Source organism: Onychostruthus taczanowskii, unplaced genomic scaffold, assembly GCF_017590055.1.
Source record: "Onychostruthus taczanowskii isolate IOZ18803 unplaced genomic scaffold, ASM1759005v1 scaffold49, whole genome shotgun sequence".
NCBI classification, from domain to species: Eukaryota; Metazoa; Chordata; class Aves; order Passeriformes; family Passeridae; genus Onychostruthus; species Onychostruthus taczanowskii.
The window spans coordinates 6,146,185-6,167,313 of NW_024502458.1; the positions used below are offsets into that span (position 1 = coordinate 6,146,185).

At 40.3% G+C, this 21,129-nt stretch overlaps 1 protein-coding gene across 4 annotated transcripts in view; it reads left to right on the forward strand.

The window, feature by feature from the left end:
* AMPD3 (adenosine monophosphate deaminase 3) overlaps positions 1–20,134 on the forward strand; it is a 32,925-nt gene extending 12,791 nt beyond the window's left edge. For all 4 annotated transcript variants that reach the window (XM_041415234.1, XM_041415233.1, XM_041415232.1 and 1 more), the window contains exons 7-15: positions 6,505–6,699; positions 6,946–7,077; positions 7,954–8,117; positions 9,272–9,398; positions 10,206–10,369; positions 12,421–12,541; positions 14,437–14,610; positions 15,628–15,738; positions 16,677–20,134. In XM_041415234.1, coding sequence (XP_041271168.1) covers positions 6,505–6,699; positions 6,946–7,077; positions 7,954–8,117; positions 9,272–9,398; positions 10,206–10,369; positions 12,421–12,541; positions 14,437–14,610; positions 15,628–15,738; positions 16,677–16,853 — 1,365 coding nt within the window. In that variant the 3' untranslated portion in view covers positions 16,854–20,134. The remainder of the gene's footprint in view (positions 1–6,504; positions 6,700–6,945; positions 7,078–7,953; positions 8,118–9,271; positions 9,399–10,205; positions 10,370–12,420; positions 12,542–14,436; positions 14,611–15,627; positions 15,739–16,676) is intronic.
* The last annotated feature ends 995 nt before the right edge of the window (positions 20,135–21,129 follow it).

Here is a 21,129-nt window from a genome sequence, read left to right on the forward strand (position 1 = left end):
GAAGTTGTAATTAACAGGATTGTTCTTGCTAAGTTAAGCTTTTGATCTAAAAGCAAATGTTCAGTGTCTCTGGGCATATCTTAGTTATTTTTTAATTACCTGCTGTTTAATAAGCCACTCTACAAAATGATTCATATTGTTCAAAAACCCAAAATGTGCATTGCTTCCCCTCTGGCAATGAGCACATTCCAGAGAGCAGGAACCAGCCTGCTCTGCTCTGCCAGAGACCATTCCTACTGCCAGGTACTCCTTGAAAAAATCCTGCTCCAAGTTCATCTTGCTTAAAGTATTTTTATGAAACAAGCTCACAAGTAGTATTTTTCTGAAGCACTCTGGAAAGTAAACTGCATTGCTGACACAATTCCTGTAAGCCTCCAAATAATCTTGTTTTCCCTTTGTCTTGCTAACCTCAGTAATGTTTGGAACTGCAACTTCCTTGGAGTGCTTCCTTGCTAATACCAGTTATAGCAGTGAAACATTTGAAAGCCACACTTCTCAGCCAATGTTTTCAGGATGTCTCTCTGTTAAGTCCATCCTAAGAAGTGCTTACTGCTTACAAGGAAAGCAAGGAACAGGATTCACCTTGCCAAAGGCTGTTGGTGAAGTTGTGTATCACAGCCCTCTGACACAAGTGTGGAGGTCCTGGTACAATCTGCTTATATGAAAGAGCCAAAGTACCGGATGGAAAATGCCAAAATTAGAACAGATATGAATGGAGTGGCAAGGTCAGTCAGTGAACGTGTACTGCTGCATTTAGAAAGGTGCAGTAGAAAGCTGGCCAGGATTAATTGCTAGCATGACAACCCAGCCTCCTGCCCCCTTCCCCACTTTTTTCCTGATTTAATAGGAGTTCTCCTCCAGTGAGATCATCTATTCTTAAAACCCAGGCTAAGGCTCTTCTTAAATACGGGACATGCATGTTTATATCTTGCACATTGAACTTAACTGGAATGCAGCCCAAGGTATGTTTTGCACACTTTTGCAAGCTGGACCTGGAAAATTGCCCTTTACTAAGGACACAGGTATTTCTGTAGACAGACAAGAACCCACAGGTGGTGAGACAGCATGGCTGGCTCCCCTTGGCTCTCCACAGGAGGTCAACAGCTGTCTGTGAGGAAAACACTAACTTTAGAGGAGACTCTTGAGTCTGCCATCAGCAGGATTCCTCACGTCCTCCAGCTGATGCAGGCAACACACATTTCCCACATAACACTGCCTGCATGAAGAATGAAATTAAGGAACAAGAGTTTAGCTCTATGGTACACAAACTCAGAACTGAGTTTTAACCTTGGTATACCAGGGTGTCTTGTCCTGTATGTGGGGTTTGTTTGAGAAGGGCTTCCTGTAGACCTCTGTGCCCAACAGCCTCAGATAATTCAGAGCAGACACTTTTTTTTTTTTTTTTTTTTTTTTTTTTTTTTTTTTTTTTTGGTGAAGCCAAGAGATTTTTTTTTGCCTGGCATTATTTGCTACCTTTGTAATGGCTATCAATGTATTGCATTGGCAGGTGTCCTTCACTGCAAATAGCTTTGATACAATTTCTAAAGATGAAAAAAATCACAGCCTAAGCCTCTTTGGATATTCTTTCTTTCTGTAGCCACTATTTCAGTGTGTCAGCAAACCAGACCTGAGCATATGTCCTAGCAGTGACTTTTACCCATCACTTTCCTGCCTGCAGCTCACTAGTGCAGGTGCCCCAACCTTGTGTGGGGAGCTGTGCATGGGAGAATGCAGTTTCTGCATTTATAGCCCCGCTGAATGCTCTGCTGCAATAAACTGGCTACTGCTGTGACATCCATTGGATGAGGGTGTTGCAACTGATTTTTTATTTTTTAAATTCTTGGTTAGACAAAGAGGAAGTAAATTCTAGCTGTTTTTTATGACCACAGAGTTGAAATACCACTGGTTGTACTTGTAAGAAGGAAAGTTAGAGTGGGATTAAATGCTACTAAATCCTATAGATCTCAAAAATACTGAATTAAATTAGCAGATGTTCGCTTTCTAAACATTTGATTACAAGCCTTGTGAGTGAATGGCGAACCTATACCTCAACTTCTCTGAGCTTTAATTCATTCCAAGTTTGCTTTTTTTAATGTTTCTTTTGTTTCCCTCAGTAACTACTTAACTGACTTTGGTGATGAAATAGTTTCATCATATAAACCAAAATGACAGTGAATGTGAAGACTTAGGGGTTAGCATCAGACCCAAAGGGAATGCCCCTTCAGCATGACATGGAATGGTGCCTTGCCACTGTTAGCTGGCAGCAAAGCTGGCTCTTGTGCTTTCAGAGCTGAGTGCTGCTTCTCTCTCCTGCCTTGCAGAGATGCTGAGGCAAATTCTTGTCTCTACCCTCAGTTTTGCAAGTGAGCACAAAATACAATCAGGTATAAAAGCGTCAATGATTATAATGCAACATTTCTGTCAAGACCATAAGGAAAGCTTTTCCTCTCACCTTTCTTTTAGTAATTAAAAGAACAGAACAAGAGATTTTCTCTTCACAGCTGTGTATTTCTGTATTTGTGTGAATACAAACACTCGGATTGGGTTCTGCAGCCAGACAAGAAGCTGCATATGCAGGGATCCTCTTGTCTCCTGGTTTCTGGGTTGCTCTGCATGGCATAAATATGAATTAGACAAGCTTCCAAGGAGCTCTGCACAGCTCTAGGGACTATTTCTGCTGCCAGGAGCATTCCTGCACCACCCGAGGACAGAGTATTTTGTGTCTCTGCCTCTCATGCCTGTCAAAGAACTGCAAGGAGAAAATCAATCCCAGTGTATAAAGCTTTCCGTCCTATCAGAAAAGCTGATGCACTATGAATGTATTGATGAGCAGGCAATCTAGCAGTGGGATGAGGAGTGATTTCCCTTCTGTTCAGCACTGAAGTAAAGCCTGCAGAGGATTCAGTGTAAAGTTCCTGAAGCCCACAGCTATTGGGTTAGAAGTATTTACAAATGGAAGTGTATGTGTCTAGAAAATGTGGCAGTTTACAGCTGTGGATACTACTAATCCATGCCCTGGAAATGTTCAGTGTTATTCAAAGGGCTGGCCCTGGCATTTCTTTTTGCTTTTGATTTATCACTTAGCACCCTGAATCTAGCTCATATGCCCAATTCAGTGCAGCACTGCCTGCAATATTCACAGATAAACATCCATAAAACATCTGAGATGGAGGTTTTGTGGAGTTCTGAGCAACAGTGGAAGGAAAGAGAAGGAATGCAGGAAGAAAAGGGAGGAGGCAGAGTGGTTGAGGGAGGCTGGTGCTGGTTAGATGTGGAGGGCAATGAGAACTCCTTCAACCTGTAAGTTGTACACAGTAGGAATCTGCAGAGAAAGAAAGCCTGGCTTCATTACATGGAGAATTGATGAGTGAAGGGAATTCTACCATCCTTTAAGTGCAAGAAAGCTGAGGCCCACCATTGCTTGAATGATGGACTTACAAGAATGTAACCTTTATGTAAACAACTGTTTCCATTTGTTAAAAGTGTGAGTTCACTGAAGGTATAATATTGTGTTCCAAGACAGGCTTCTGTCAGTCATTCTGTTTTTCTTTCCATTGAAGATTAATGTGACCTTGAGTGAAAGGTTTTCTGCTGGGGGAGGGGACAATAAGCAGTGCAATAGGAAATCTGGTTAAGGGAATGCAGCCGGGGCTTTTTTCCACTAAGGAAAAACTGGGCTGGAATGGCACTACAGTGAATTTGAAAATGCAAGCAGAATGTTTGCAAATAGAAACAAATAAACCTTGTGGTGGGGGTGTGTTACTCATGGTCCAGAAAAGTATCAGCTTAGTTTATGTATTGTATGAGAAACAAAATAGTAACATCTTAAACTGGGAGTGGCTTTGTCTTTTTTTGGGGGGAGGAAGGTGGCAAAGGGGATATTTGTCATCCTTATATGAATTCAGTCTGTTCAAATTGTTTTAGTAGAAGCCTTTCATAATATGTAATCATAAAACTAATGACAATATTTTAACATTATAACATTTCACATAATTATAACAACAATAATGACAATAACCTGCCTAACCAAATCAGCCCACTTAAGCTCTGCCCAAGGATTCTGTGTTCAGATACTTCATTTAAGTAGGATTGCACCCTGCATGGTAAAAATGTACAAGAGCATACACACTAACTATATGCTAGGGTAGCTCAAAGCTCAAGTCCTTAAAACCTTCCAAAATGTTGCATTTATGCTAAAAAACAGTAAAGAAGAAAAGCTGTGTGATAATCTTATGACTTTAGACTTGAGTATTTTATAGCTTTTTGTTACTGAAGTTGCTGCTTGCTTAAAAGTCAAATTATACTGGATAGTAAAAAAAGGTAGCTAAAGTAGTGAATCTTCTCTGGAAAAAGTATGAAGGAGATTCCAGAAAGGTCTCTTAACTTTAGGCAGATATGTATGTTTAGGTTGAAGGAAGAGGTAAAAAAAAAAAAAAGGAAACATAAAGGCAGATATTTGTTCTCAGAATGAACCTACTGTGGTTAGCTCAGCTCTAGGGCTGTGTGTGATGTGTTTGTGGGGACTGGAGAAGATGTCACAGGAGCTCACTCAACAGCAAAGGCACACTCCAGAGAATTATTTCTCAACAGGAAGCAGGATTTTGAAAGCAATGTGATCTTTGCTCACAGGCAAACAAAAGAAACAAAAAGCCTCCTTGCTTTCCATCCTCGTGCTCCTACCAGCAGTGAATTCATGCTGATTTACATAAGGAGGAACTGCTGTGTTTTGTTTTGTTCTGACTTTTTTCAAGACTCATTAATTCCAGTAGCTGAGCTACAACTGGAACCACTGCATTCTGAAATTCAATAAACTACACTTCTTCAGGGTCCCTACACATGTATTCTCTGTTTATGGCTTGCTTTTCATTAGCGTTTAGAGCCTGGTCACTGCTGTTCAGTGTACAAGTTGACCAAGCCTAGTAGTGTTTCACTGTTCCAGGAAGAGTTTACAGTAAATAATATTAGTGCCTAACCCAGAGAATGTTTACTAACCTGAGTAAGCACATGTATAAAATGCACTTGGGCTCAAATATCTGTACAAGTACTGTGAGGGGAGTGAGAATACATTGTGTGGAGTTGTATTTACTGCTTATACACATTGTTTCCTGTGCATTAATAATGTACTTGTGTTCTGTACTTTGAGACAGCAATATGTTTCTTGCTTTTTCATTTAGCTTTAATGTGTCTGGTATATTTGAATTAGACAGTGATTAACAATTAAGTGTTTAGGATTCAGTTTTATGTCCTGATCTTTATTTATGTTACTGACATTCACAGGGAGAAGCTGCAACAACTTGTGTATATGTAACATGCAAATAAAATGACTCCAGGTGCCAAGTGAAGCAGTGGCATTCCTGTGGCCTGGATGTCATGGCATAAACCCAGGTTTACACTGCAGGAGGGTGGCTTATTCATGTGCTCTGTGATGTGTTTCCTGCTGATCCTTAAAAGCAGATAAAGATGTTGATTAGTTCTGTTGGCAGAATGTGGAACTGCAGAGTTACTGCACAAAGGGGAATGTGCTGGGCTCACTTTGTTCGTGTCCATGTTTGCAGTTTCCTGGGCAGAGGAGTCCTGGATGAGAGTCCTTTCAGACATTTCGGTTCAGTGGCTCCTTATGGCTGGCTTATTGGAGTATTTGGTTTATTTGAGAAGTTCTTTTAGTGTTACTAAGGTCTTACACAGGGAAAACTTGCATGACAACCAACCCCCAGATCTTGTGAGTTGTTTCTTTGGATTGTGTTCCAATAGAGGCTGCTCAGGTAGCAGTGCAAGCTTCTGAGCAAAAACAAAGAAGACCTGTGGAAATAATTTGTTTCTTGTCAATACTTTTTTTTTTTCAACAAAACTTGAAGGAGTACTTTCAGCCCTTCTGTGAATTTGCACTTCCCTTAGTGTGTGAAGAGATCTAAGAAAAAACATCTGAACAGTCTGTCAGTGTTATGAGTTGCTGTATTATAATTAAACTTGGAAAAAATGGTGACAAAAATCTCACATGTATATTCTTCAGTTCTAGTGACCTAAGATGTTTCATATGGTTGAAATACCATTGAAAAAAAGAATTCTGCTTTTGGAAATGGCTGAGAATTCCAAGTCCCTTCTGTCAGTGAGGATAGTTATAACCACAGTGTATAACTAGAGAGGCATTGTTGATTCATTAATGAAGTAAAAGGATACTAAGGGGTCAGAGGGTCCTTTAAGGAAGTATCAAGTTTAATCTGAACCCAGGGTCAGTGATTAGCACTTAGAATGTGTCTTGTTGAAAGTGTTCCTAATTAAAAAGGAAACTACTAATTGAGGGCTACTTTACTTACAGTTCTGCTTAGTGAGTAACTCCACCAAAATCAAAATCTCAGGGTTCTGAAACATTTTGATTTGCTCAGACACTAATGCATTTGTTGCTTAAGGAATATTTTAGAAGGCTTTACTGTTGTCAGTGACAGACACTTTGCTAATTAAATCCACGTAGATGGATGATAAGCATAAATAACCTTTTGATTTCAGGTTGACACTCATATCCATGCTGCTGCCTGCATGAACCAGAAGCACTTACTGAGGTTCATTAAGCACACCTATCAAACGGAGCCTGACAGGATTGTTGCAGAGAAAAAAGGCAAGAAGATGACTTTAAAGCAAGTCTTCGAAAGCCTTCACATGGACCCCTATGACCTCACTGTAGACTCTTTAGATGTCCATGCAGTAAGTCTAGTGAAATGACAAAACAAATGGGAAAAAGCTAAGCTTTCCAATTGTGAAATTCTAGTTCCTACAATGTTTGCATGATAACGTACTAAATCAGAATTTGACTTCATGCACTGCAGTGCATGTTTGAAAGAAGTTATCACAGGTTTTTTCTTTTTTGTGCCTTTTAATGCTGGGCAATTTAATTTATGAACTATTGAGTGTTCCTAAAACTACGGTTATTTGGGTTTTTTCCTCCTCCAGGGACGTCAAACATTCCATCGATTTGACAAATTCAATTCCAAGTACAATCCAGTTGGTGCCAGTGAGCTCAGGGACTTGTATTTGAAGACTGAGAACTATATTGGTGGTGAATATTTTGCTCGTATGGTCAAGGTAAATAAGTTTAAAGCTTTTCCAGCTGTAGAGAAATGAAAGTTTGTAATAGATTTGTGATGTCATAACTGTATACAGACCTAACACTATGGTTAAGTGATTCCAAGTATTGGGCTTGCTCTAGCAATTCCTTAGAGGAAGACCTCTGCTAAGCCAGCCCCTGCTGCTTTCTGAACAGTTTTATGAAATAGAAATGTACACATAAGCTGTGTATGAGCTGAAAGTTGAGTTGTGGGTAGTTTTAAACAGGGAGAGCAACTAAGGGTCAATTAGTTAGGATTTAGCTGGCTAGTGGTGGTTGCTAGGGAAGGAGGAGCTAGGGAAGTGCCTCTGCATAAATCTGCATCTGCACAAGCATGCAACAGCTTCAAATCAATTTCTTAGAACAAAAAAAATTAGTAGTTTTTGTGATGTAGATGTCAGCTCTTCTTGAATATACAGAAGTACTGTCTAAAATTAATTGCTGTAAAACTGCTTGCTACCATAGATTCTGGGTCAGATTCTCCATTGTCCTGCATATTTTGTGTAGGCATTTGCTGTAGTTTAAATAGTCTAATTCTGATTTATTTATCTTAAATATAGGTCTGACAAAGGTATTAGTAATGACTGTAGAAGAACATTGTCCTCCAAAAGGAGGTGTTAGAGTTATTCCCAGTTATATGTATAGTTAAGTTATACTCACATGATATTTGAGCTAGCTTGCAGTAGAGTATTTAGATGCCTAAAATAAAATAATGGATTAAAAGACAAGAGATTCCCTTTATTTTTAAAGGGTGCCAATACAGTTATGTCTGCTCTGAGGAAAATGACAAGTATATTTCTAGCTGTAAATTATCTCAGTGTCCATATTAAAGCAAATATATTTGTTATTACTAGGAAGTAGCCCGTGAACTAGAAGAAAGTAAGTACCAGTACACAGAACCCCGCTTATCCATTTATGGACGGTCTCCAGATGAATGGCTGAACTTGGCAAAATGGTTCATTAAGCATAAAGTTTATTCCCCTAATATGCGCTGGATAATTCAGGTTCCCAGAATCTAGTAAGTAATCAGGAGCTCTTGGTAATCTTAATAGTTTGAAATCTTACCACTGACTTAATTTCTGATAATATTTAGATGGCTTATTAGCTGTCCTGTAGTTCTATTTATAAGCAATAGCTTGGGAGATTTATTTCTGACCACTGGTGCAGTTTTCCTGACAGTCTGGGGGTGGAAGACAGGAGATGGGGATTGAATCTACTCTTTATGAAGCTATTCAAAACTACTGTGAATTATTTGTAAGTCTGAAGACATTGAAACCAAAAATTATAACTGGGTGAAATCAAGCTGCATTCAAAGGCCAATTAAAATACAATTTAGTAATAAGAATAAATCAACTCTTGAATTCCATGAAGGAGTATAAAATGCTGTCAAATTGTTACCATCAAGATTAGTGACTAAGTGACAGTGAACTTGGAAGCAACCCAGACTGATGGTTGATGGTGAGCCTTAAGTTTTGAAATGTCACAGTTGGGGTATGAGTAGAGAAGGAGCTGTCACAGCCACATATATCCCCCAGAGTGTGCTTTTCACCAGGGAGAAAGTTTCTCTCCTTCAATTTCTTACATAGCAATTTCTGACGTGCATGGCACAGTCAGCACTTGGAATAAGCCATGCACTTAGTGGCACATGGAAGTACTATCCCTTTTTTCTGAAAGGCTCACTAGAGCACAGCATTTACTTTCATTTGGAGTGGTTACAACTTTAGGAAACGGAATCCTTCATGAGAGTTATCTCCCCTGGTAGTAGGTGGATGTCTGTAAAGGACAGGGCCACTGCTCTCAGGCAGCATCTGCTCCTGCATGCTGTCTCTATTTTTGGAGCACTTGAGAGCTTCAGAGAGCAGAATCCTTCATGAGAGGTAGCTTGTTATCTCCCGTGGTAGTACGTGGATGTCTGTAAAGGACACGGCCACTGCTCTTAGGCAGCATCTCCTCCTGCATGCTGTCTCTATTTTTGGAGCACTTGAGAGCTTCAGAGAGCCTGGATGAAGCAGTGCAGGAAACAGAGCACAGAGACAATCTGCCCTGACATAAACTTTGAATTTCTGAATCCTGGTGGAACTGAAGCTCTAGAATGTACACAAATAACAGAAAATACGAAAGTGAAGGACAATACAAGCTTATTAAAGAATGTGTCTATTTTTTCCCATTCAGTGACATATTTAGGTCTAAAAATATTCTGCCTAGTTTTGGGAAGATGTTGGAGAATATCTTTGTACCTTTGTTTGAAGCAACAATCAATCCCAAAGACCACAAAGAATTGCACCTATTCCTCAAATATGTAAGTATGTTTGTGTTTTCTTTCTCACGTGAAATGGATCCTCTACTGCTTTTTTGCTTTTTTTTTTTTTTTGTCCACAGCTCTTCCCAGACACTAAAAAAGCTTCCTTCTCCACAGATTGCTTGTATTATTATTGTTTCAAAGCCCTGACACATAATTTAGTACAAGTGTGAGTGAGGTCCTATTCTCACATAACCTGTTTATTTCCTTAGAAACAGCTCAGCAGCTATTTATTTGTCCTTTCATTAATGACCAAAAATGTCTGCATGCTCTTTTGTATCATCATCCAGGATGGGTACTTTGAGCTGCTTCTGAACTGATCTCCAAGAAGGAGGCAGCTGGAAGGAAGCATTGTGTAGGTTGTGATAGATCTCAGGAGAGAAGTGGGGATGTAGCTGCTGGGACAAGGTTAACACAGACATTTCTGAGTGTGCCTCAGATCACAGCTCTGAGGTTTGCTGGGAGCCTCTTGCTTTCAGCTGCTTCTCAAAGACAGCAGATGTGTTCAAAGGATTCTAGTCTGCATCTTAGGGAGTTTTGCAGCTCTGTAAACCCCCACAGGAGCCTGAAGGCTTTTGTGCACCTGGGCTTCCTGTTTGTCTCAGGAGAAAAAAAATGGGTAAAACTTTGACAAAACCTATTATTGCTGCTGTGTGCATGGTATGGTAGGATGCAGAGCAGCAGGACTGCAAGGATAGGGATAGAGATGAAGGAGGAGAGACTGGAGGCTTGTTCAAACAAGTCCTGAAGGAAGAGTAAATTTGCTTCTGGAAGCCCCTTATTTCTGTGATTTTCTTCTCCCACCAGGTGACTGGCTTTGACAGTGTTGATGATGAATCCAAACACAGTGGCCATATGTTCTCTGACAAGAGCCTTAACCCTGACCTCTGGACCAGTGAGAAGAATCCCCCATACAGCTATTATTTGTATTACATGTATGTCAACATCATGTTGCTAAACAACCTTAGGAGGTAAGTAGACACTCTTCTATTTTACAAGCTCCCAGAAAATCAGTATCTTTCTCTCAGACTGTCAGCATCTAGATTACAGATCTTCTGAAGCAAGGGTTATTTTGAATTACTTAGACTTGAGTACTTGAGATATTTTGAAAATACTAATGATAGAATTAATTCAAACAAAAAATTCAGAAATTGTAGAGGCATCAGATTAATACCTTGGTTTGATATTTTTGTGTATTTTGGGTTTCTTTAACTCCTTAAAGCTGCATATACCAAATAAAACAAAAGAAGGAACCCCACAAAGCCACTTACTGTCCTTTGCTTGGCTTTGCAGCTGATTCCCAAATACAATGTAACTGCCTCTTGGTGTCTGGCTATCTCTTGGTAATTTAAGAGACACAAAGTAATATTGTGTCTGAGCTGGCTTTGGGGCTGCTGCATTCAGAGACAAACCAAGTAGGACACAATTACAAACTGCACATCCAGCTAACTTCCTTTAGCAGGCTTCTTGACTCAGCTCAGTTTTACAACTTTAGGACCAATGTCTGGGGAAGTAATGCAGGGAGTTACGTGACATCAGACTGTCAGAGCAGATTTTGGCATCAGGCTCAGGAAAGCCTGAAATTCAATGTGAGGTAATATTACTAAATTTGCAGCTGACTCATTGAGTGCCCTGCACAACCAACTCCAGCCAAGGCACAGTGAGGTTATCCACTAATGTGAGAGTGTCATCATTTGCCCTGAAAGGATTTGGTTCACTTCATTTAGTTATTTAGGTTATCTTAGTTATTTAGAAAACGTTTTGGGATTTTCTTATAGAAGGTGCACAGATTTGTCATTTTACAGTTTTATCCAAGTTAGCATTCAAAATATTATTTCTTCTCTCCCACTGCTACTTCAAGCATTTTTTTATCATCCTATTTGATCAAAACTCATAATGCAAACACCCACCTTAAACTACCTCATATGTGCAACAATCAGGTGTAGCTGTTAGTTTTAATTCTATAATGGAAAGGACACACAGCAGATAGCTGCAGGAAAGTCATCCCCTTCTCCTGACTTCCTTTACATTCTCTGTAGTCTACATGCTTTTTCTCTTCCAAAGAAAGATTCTGCCAGAACTAATGCATTTCTTTTTTACCTCAAGATCATTTTGACTATTGTATTAAAATGCCCCCAGATAATCATTAAATATTCTTTACAGCTGAGATACTGACAGAATTCACCAATGAGTCACTAACTGTTCACCCTATTAATCTGAGTGCTTGAGTCAACACAGCCCTGACAAGACTGTTCATATTTTTGGTAATATCAGCAAGGATGGATTACATCCTCACATCAGGAGAAATGTTACTAACTTCCACCCTAGAATTGCCTTATATTCTAACACTCCTTGTTGAAATTGTGTTTTGAACATCTCCAAATACTTGTGGGACATTTTTCTGCACTGAGTAACAGGGTCCATTATAGCCTCAAACCCAGCATCACTTTTAATGCAGGTATTCAGTAATCTATTTAATTTTATTTAATTCAATTTTAATTCAGTATTCTAGAAATTATAGTGGAAGTCTAGTGTAATAACTAACATTCCTAGATCACCTCTGCTTCTGAAGGTGTGGTTTTATGCTACACTTAACCTGGTGAGATGGCAGGCTCTGATCACCCTAGGTACTGTTAGCTAACTCTTGGCAATGTGCTTCCCCTTCTTCCCTGATTTTGAACCAGGAATTCTGCAGCCACAGATTGCATGGGTTTACTGAATTTTCCATCTGTCAGTTCACTCCGCTGAAATCCACTCAGTAGCTGTTCACCCAGTGGGTAGACAATTGCTAAATGAGATGTAACTGGGGAAGGTAAGAAGACACAAATACATCTGATGGTAGAAGGAGCTTGGGTAGAGGGACCTGCCCTTTTGAGCAGCCCACCAAAAGTAGGCCTGGGTAGATGTCACATCAAACTGTATGAGAATCTGTAACTTAATTTTCTTCTTTTTGGCAGTTATATACCAAGTAGATAAAGAACAGTGATTTCTTTTAAGTGAAACTTGCTTTTGGTCTCTTCAGGGAAAGAGGCATGTGCACCTTCCTGTTTCGACCTCACTGTGGAGAAGCTGGGTCTATCACACACCTTGTTTCTGCCTTTCTGACAGCAGACAACATCTCTCATGGATTGCTCCTGAAGAAGGTATTGCTCCTAAACTAATCACTGTGTGCTCAGACATCCATCACTGGTTCAAACAGAAGGAACCAAATGGACATTTTTCATTAATTCACTTCCTTAGCAAGGCACAAGTAACTCTTCCCAGAAACTCCACCCAGACCCCCACAACACCAGAACATGTGGACCTGCTGGAGGGGAGTCCAGAGGAGGCCATGAAGATGCTCAGAGGGCTGGAGCACCTCTCCTGGGAGGAAAGGCTGAGGGCATTGGGGTTGTGCAGCCTGCAAAAGTGAAGGCTCCAGGGAGATCTTCTAGCACCTTTCAGTAGCTAAATGGGGGTTACAAGAGAGCTGGAGAGAGACTTTTTGCAAGGGCAGATAGTGATAGGACAAACAGGAGTTGAAAGAGGGTAGGTTTAGATTAGATATTGGGAAGAAATTCTTTACTGTGAGGGTGGTGAGGTCGTGGCACAGGTTGTCCAGAAGCTGTGGCTGCCCCATCCCTGTAAGTGTTCAAGGTTAGATGGGGCTTTGAGCAACCTGGTCTAGTGGGAGGTGTCCTGCCCATTGCTGGGGGTTGGAACCAGATATCTCTAAGGTCCTTTACAAACCAAACTATTTCATGATTCAATGAAATAAATAAGCTCAACTGAACTTCCTGTTGTTAAGCTACAAAAAGACAGCTTTGTCTTCACAGGGAAGGAAGATCAAGTGTTCAGATATGTCAAAGACTGGGCAGCACCCATATGTGGTTACTCCAAGCAGAGTTAAAATTATGTGAACAAAATGTAAAACTTTAGACTTGCTACTGCTCCCTGGTTTAGTCCTAGAAGAAGTTAAGGAAAGTTCTCATTTTTTCTCTACAGGGACAAAAGTAATTTTCTCTGATTAGCATTTCTGTACTTCAGGGTTCTTTCAGAAGTTCTTTAAGGATTTGATTATTTTGAACAAGAAATTCAACACAGCTGTTTGACACAACAATATTTTAGATAGAACAAACGTTTTATGACAGAACAAATATTGCAATTCCTGGCACATTAGTTAATGAAAACCATCACTCAGCCTGTCCTTAGGGCACTGTTTCATAATTAAAATAATTGGTCAGTGGGTGGCAGACTTGTACTGAGTTTACTATAATTTTTCAGGAGTTCCCTTATAAGTGAGTTTTTTTCTGGTTAATGCTGGAAAATTCTCTGTACTTTTCAACACAACCAAGAACAAAGAAAAAAATATACCTAAAATCATGTCTGGTACTATGCTCATGAATAGTAATTCATAAAATTAGATCCAGACAGAGTAGCACTAAAGCAGTGTGTGACCAAAGCATTCTCCTCTTCCCTCTCTCCTGCATGGCCTGGTGTGATAAGATGGCATAGCAGGCACTAATAATAGTAACAGTAATAAAGGCACTTGTGAGGTTCATAGGTTGGCTAAGGCAAACAGTAATAAAGATGACATGGACATAGATTATTTAAATTATGTACAACAGCAACACATGACTTCTCATAACTTAAAACTTTTTTTTCCTAAAAAGTTTTTATCTATTGGTCTGCAGCTTTGGAAATAAAAAATTGCATAGCAGTTCTTGACCATTTGTCTTCTGTGACTTTCAGATTTTGGGGGAAGGTATGCAGCTGATATGAAACGCAGTGCCCATAACGGTCATATATATACTTACTAATCTACAGTAATATTAGTCATTGTATTTTTAAACAGACTACGACCATAAATTATTTTTATAAAGATCAGTAAGATATAAAATTCAGACTTTTAAATATTTCCTGGAGAAGTCATGGTCAACCTCTTTTTTTGATCTTAGTCTTCCCCCTGTGTTGCTATTTCCCTTTTATCCAAGGGAAACAGTTCTCTTTTTCATTATCCCATAGTACCATTAAATGCTGACTGTGTTTTGTTTTTCAGAGTCCTGTCCTCCAGTATCTGTATTATCTTGCACAAATACCCATTGCTATGTCCCCACTTAGTAACAACAGCCTATTCCTGGAGTACTCCAAAAATCCGCTACGGGAGTTTCTCCATAAGGGCCTGCACGTCTCCCTCTCCACAGATGATCCTATGCAGTTTCATTACACAAAGGTAGGAATTGCAAAAAGCATCAGCTTTGAATTTGGCAACAGCACCACATGGGTCCAGAATGACCTGAAAGCTGTTTTATTTCATTGCTTAGGACATAGTGTCATGTCTTTCAGTCACTTCATTCATTCTCCCTCCTCATTCTGTCTACCACTCACTGTTAGGCTTCAGAAGGAAATGTCTGATTTCCTAATTATGTTTCTTTTGTACTCTTGCCTCTCCAGTGTTGGCTGTTGAAGTATAAAATGAAGGATGAGGCTGAAGGGAGGTTTGAGCCTTCATAAACAATCCTCTAGAGTGCCAGGAAAGTCCAGTTTCCTTACTCTAATAAGTCTGGGGAAGTACATTACAAAAACACGATGTGCAATCTCAAGACGACATACGAGCTGCTTGCTCAGTGAGCTGGAACAGATTCCTGCCCTTGGGTGGCCTGGCAGGACAGTAGTGCCTGGTCACTAGCTGTGATGGTGCAGCTGGCACCGATGTGAGCCACGCTGTGCCCAGAGGGGCCCGTCCGTCGCTCAGCTCCGTGTCCCGGGACAAGCCCAGCCCTGCTAGCCTTGGCCGGGCTGGCGGCCGGCCCGGGACACGGAGCCTGCAAGGTCCGGGGCCGCAGCCGCCCGCCCCGCGTGGGAGCGCCGAGCGAGAAATTGCCCTGGTAGCTGTCCACGTGCAAAACCACTCAGGCTTTACAACTGGCTGCTCCAGGGGGGTTGTGTGCCCTGGGGGCTCCTTTGGAATTGCCTAAGAAATGCCTCCAAGGATCTGGACTGCAGGCTGCAATTTCTTAGACTAAGCCAACTGGATAACCAGTGCCTATTAATTATTAACCAGTAGTCCTTGGGAAATTTGAAATGAACAATTCTTTTCATAGGAGTTGTGATTTTAAAGTTTCAAACTTCTAATTTTTCACAGCTGTCTAAAGAGCATGTATAAAAGCCTTAATTAGTAATGAGTACGTGTCCCCATTTATATCTTATTTACATATAATTTATTATCAAATGTATTTTGATGCTGCAGGAAGCTCTCATGGAAGAATATGCTATTGCTGCTCAGGTGTGGAAACTAAGCACGTGTGACTTGTGTGAAATAGCAAGAAACAGTGTTCTACAGAGTGGATTGTCAGATAAGGCAAGTATGGCTGGAAAATCTCTCCTGTAAATATTAACCCAAGTAGGAACCCAGAAATCAATAGTCTGAACACTGAATAGAAGGTGCTTAGTGATGTATTTGTGCACATCCCTGTCCTCTTTTCCATAAATAGTCACAAGCTATCTGCTATGCAGTCTTACATTACAAGTAAAGTATTAATATTACTTTTCCCCATTAGCTTTGTTTTGGAATTCTCAAAATATGTAGAGACCAGATGTCTGTTTATACTCAGTTCTTCTTCCAGTTACAAACTTCTAATTATTTGGGTGATAGCCTTCTGCCAGTGATTTTCTGCATCATGTCTTAGCATTAAGTAAAAACAAACTGCCTGTCATAAGAAAGACATGTGTTTTTTTTTACTTAAAAGGGAGTATTACAGAAAATATTCTCGTTTAGATAGGCTGTCAGATTAGATTAAATTCCCTTCTGGCTTCAAAACTCTATACAGCCAAGGCTTTCTCTAGGACTTACTTTAGAGCATTCTCTACTCTGTGCCACTTTTGAACATTTCTCTGAGGGAACTGGTATTTGAAGGGGCTTCAGGAGTATATTCTATTGTTTCTTCCAATATTCCCTGCTGACAACTACTCATTTTCCTCTTGTGTGACATTTAACCAACAAAAGAAACCTAAGCCTCTTTTCACCCTCTCACATGCAAGATGTGGCAGTGAAGGCTGAACACTAACACAGAGGGATTTTAGCAAGCCAGATTGAGTGTACTATTGAGTGATTATATGCATAAACTTTGAACTTAAAATCTCCTAAACTGGTTAAGACTCTGAGGAAGAGTTCAACGGCCAGCTGGTTGAAACTGCTCTTTTCACTTGTACTGGACTCATTCAGCTAACACTTACTTCTGCAATAAGTCAAAGCAGTTGAACTGACTTCTTCCTTTTGACTTTTAATCCTGTTCACAGGAAAAGCAGAAATTCTTGGGGGTGAATTATTGCAAGGAAGGGCCTGAGGGAAATGACATTCGAAAGACAAATGTTGCCCAGATCCGGATGGCCTTCAGGTACGAGACTCTGTGCAATGAACTCAGCTTCCTGGCTGATGCCATGAGAACAGAAGATATTTCTACTCTGTCCAAGTAGTTACAAACTCAAGCGAAACCAGAATATGTTCCTCTTAAGCAGGATAATATGCTAATTAACCTCAAATCACCTGTCTTTGATGCTACAGAGACATAACTGAACAGTCCAGTGACAAAGGGAGTATCTGTGGAAGGTAAACTGCGGTATTCTCGTTGCAAAGATTTCAGTTTCTACGAACATTAGGCTTTTTAAGATTGCTGTAAATATTAAATGCAAACTCAGAATCATGTACTATTTGTTTCATACTGTCTAAACTGTGCCCTGCTGTGTAGCCTGGGAAACCAGAGAGAATATCTGTAGTGCGGCTGTGCTGTGCACCTGAGGATCCCGCAGATGCTGACAGCACACACCCACCGGGGTTGGTCCTGCAAGTCTCAGTACCAGTCATGGCTTTTAACACTTTTAAGTTTAACTCTTTTTTTCGTTAGCAGTTTTTATGGGGTGCAGAATTTTGAGGCCACCCTTTCATTCTGGAAGGTGTTCTGACACAGTTTTTAACTCAATGTTTCGGCAGTTACATTGGAAAAGAAGAAAAAACAACATTGGGTAATCTTGTTCAATGACTAATTAATTCCTGTTGTTGTGTAGGATGTCAGGGAAGAACTGCAGATGAATGGTTTTTAATCTAGCGAATGGAAAACATGGTGTCAAAATCACTATTATACATTGTAATGAGTCTAATTACATCAAGAAAATTTTGCCTTGAAAGTTGAGAACATTTTTTATTGCTTTGTAATGGGAATATGTGGATATGCCCATTCAAATTACTTAGAAATTTATGCAGATAATTCTGGTTGCATATAAAAAGAAATTTTTTACTTGAAAAAGGGAAGTGTTCTTATGAATCAGTGGTAGAAATGCCAGACCTGGTTCTGGTCCTACTTCTGACATATTTTTACACATTTGTTTTAGTCTGTATTTTAGTCAACTACAGCTGAATAGGAAGTCAAGCTGTCTATTTATACAGAAGCCAGCCCACTTGAAATCTGTCATTTCAAATCATGGTATATTATGTTAAACTATTTATTTATGAGGAAGTGGTTAGTAAAGTACAGCTACTGGAGTATTTATCACTTTTAATCTTCTTTCTGTTTCATCATCTTTATGATACAGTACTTCAGAAAGGATTAAAGGTTGATAACATGATGGCAGCTATGTATTGTAGAAGCTGCACAGTTTCACACCAAAAAAGACTTGAGGCTGGGGAAGCAGAGGGCGTGGCTGCCTGTGAGTCCACAATTCAAAGGCCTGCAGTCCCTGAGGCAGGATCTGAGCCCAGGGATAGACCACTGCTCTCTAATACCCTGCATAGGGACACTGGGCTTCTTCAAACAGGCATTCAGCATTAATGCATAAAAAGCCAGTAAGTGATACTGGCCCATCAAGGTTCACCTGACTTTGAACCCTGCATGTTGCACTCAGTCAGATGTCTTGTGCCACTTCTATTTCCTAGGCTAGGCCCTTCTCCTGTGCAAGGAAATGGCACTAAAGTAGGGGAAGGAGAAATTCCTTATCACCTCCTGTAGCTGTGCAGCCTTGCAAGAACCCACCGAGAGAGATAAACCTAAAGATGTCAGGAAGCAGCCTGGAATTAAGGCTGCTCTGACGGAGTCCAAGGCACAAGAGGGAGAGCTCTGGCCATCCACTCACCATCACAGTTAGCCAGTGTCATGCAGAGAGAACTGCAGTGATTGCAGAGGCTTTTCATCCAAAACCGGGGCTGCAGACAGGTGGTGGGAATTTGACTTCAGCTCTTCAGTGCTCCAGCCTAATGTCTGCAATGTGCCAGATTTTGTATTCCTTGTACCCCTAAAATCATGTGAAACCACATTATGCTGTCCAGCTATATGAGAGTAAAATTGTCCCAAGTTCTCAGTTAGCAGCCCCTGTTGGCCTCACTGCTAGGAACATTAGCAGCTCATAGAATGCAGTCTCAGGATTGGTGCCATTTGCTTAGGATAAGTCTGAGAAAGTGGTTTAAGCTGCATCAAATGCAAATGTCTGTTTTCATCAGTACAACTTCCTAATAAACTGTTACCAACATAACATTATTTGGGAAAAACATCTGCATCTGGGCTAAATAAGCAACATGCTTGGTATGAAGAATTTCAGTTTTAAGTATTTCCACCTAATAAACATTGGGTAAATAATTCCAACTGATTTACTTGGGTTGTTTCACCTGAAGATCTCTATTAGTGCTGCTTTTGTTGTCACCTACATGTCTTTTTTAGTTTCCTTAAAATTACACCAAATTTGTGTATATGTTTAATACCTTTTCGGCTTTCCTTACCTCAGGTTCTAATAGGTCTGTAGCTGTTATTGAAAAAAAAACCAACTGGATTTGCATATTCAGTGAATGGACAGTAACTGGGATTCTGACAATAACCACAGTAACACATAAGTGGTCATGACCACAAGTTCTGCTTTCTGTGTTTTCTTGTGTGCTGCATTTAAGGGGAAATTGGGCTTATAGTATTATATTTGGGGAAATATAAACAGACATCCTTTCAAGCTTCCATCACTACATTTCTCCTGGTCATCCTTTAATTGGGCAAATGTTACTGACTCCCAAGTTCAGTTCTTAAGCTTTGCCTTGATTTGTTTTTCTAAAAATTGCACTTTCATGCTGACGTGAGGCTGTTCAGAGTAACCTTGAGGGCTCAGGCTGTGGCTGGAATGAAAAGACAGATCTAGCCCACGTCACTGCTGTGCACACAGACACCAGTGCAGGACAGTGCTGATACCCCAGCTGTGCTGAGGTCAAACCTGCTTAGAGCACAGCTGGTTTGACTCAGGGGATGGAAGAACATCACTGCAGGTGGCCACTGGGTAAGAACCGCTGCAGGACGGAAGAACAACCTACTTGCTCTTTACTGCATTAGGAGAGAGGCTCAAACATTATTCAAGGCTTCCTTAAATCTGTTGGTTCAAAAGCATTTTATACTTTCAGCCTGAAATGGTTAATTATGGTTATTTGATGTTTACAACCCATCCACCTGAACAATTCTTTTCTGTTCTGTTACTTTAGCAAACTTCAAGCATTTGCTCTGTTACTGGAGAATGCATATTTTTTTCACAGCCCAAAGCCACCTTATTGTCTTGTATCATTGTTCTTTATGTGTGGCTAAACATTTCTGTTCTCTTTGCCTAGTTAAAATCCAAGTCTGAAAAGGTGTCTCTAAAAACTGCTTTTTTCTTTCTGTGCCTGGGTTACATGATGTTTATCTTTTGCCTCTTGTGGAAGCATTAAACATTACACTAATGAATGAATTGCAAAAGAATATGGTTATGGATTTTGTGTGTATATCTCTCAAAAAAAAAGTAGCTCCTCCCAATCTCCACATTTAAGGAGAACTAAAACCATGTGCAATTAAATTGACTAAACCTAAATAGGGAAGACAGTGAGCACTATTTAGGAGAAGAGGCTAAAGGCTTATCTGGCTTAAAACAATTCAGTGTTAATGCAAACCAACCATTCAGACCTGGCATGAAGTTCTGAAAGTGAAATTGCATTGCTGCTCCTGCCATCTCTTGGTGCCCACCCTGCTTCCCTGCTCATCCAAGCTGGGCACCAGGGCAGGGCACGCAGCAGCTCCTGCTGGTCCTGGAGCCTTGTGGATATTGAGCTGAGAGTCAAGACACCCAGCCTGGGAGCAGGAAAGCAGCCCTGACTCTCAGGGCAGAGCAGTTCAAGGTGCACTGATTTTGTGAGCACACACAACAGATTCGTCTGATAAAACCCAACTAAGAAGCCAACAAGTGACAGATTTAACTAAACAGTATCAACACAGATATCCTGCTATAGTCACCGTGACTTTTGAGGAATAGCATAACACAAAACACTTCAGTAAGAAGTGTTTTGATTTTTAGATGAAGATTAAAACATCATCCCTTTCAGTACACAAACTTTATTTCTGTACACGAGTAGCACTGCTGAAGCACAGGAGTACAGGTTCATCTGTAGCTGAGCAATGTGCATTTCTCCCCCACACCTCTCAAAGCACCACTGTTAAACAGCACAGTCTGTGTAATACTGAGGCAGTCTGTGTAACAGTGAGACACCAACACCACTGCTTCATGAGTCATTCACCGTGACTGACACGTCTCACATAAAAAGTAGTGTTTGAAGCTCTGTTAAAATGGGTCAGCATGGAAGCACAGATTGTTGTATCAAACTCCTACCTTCTTACACTTAAAAAATTTCAGAGGTGCAGGTTTCCAAATACTTCAGGTTTACTTTGTGAAAACACCTAGCATTTTTAAATAGTGCTTTGAA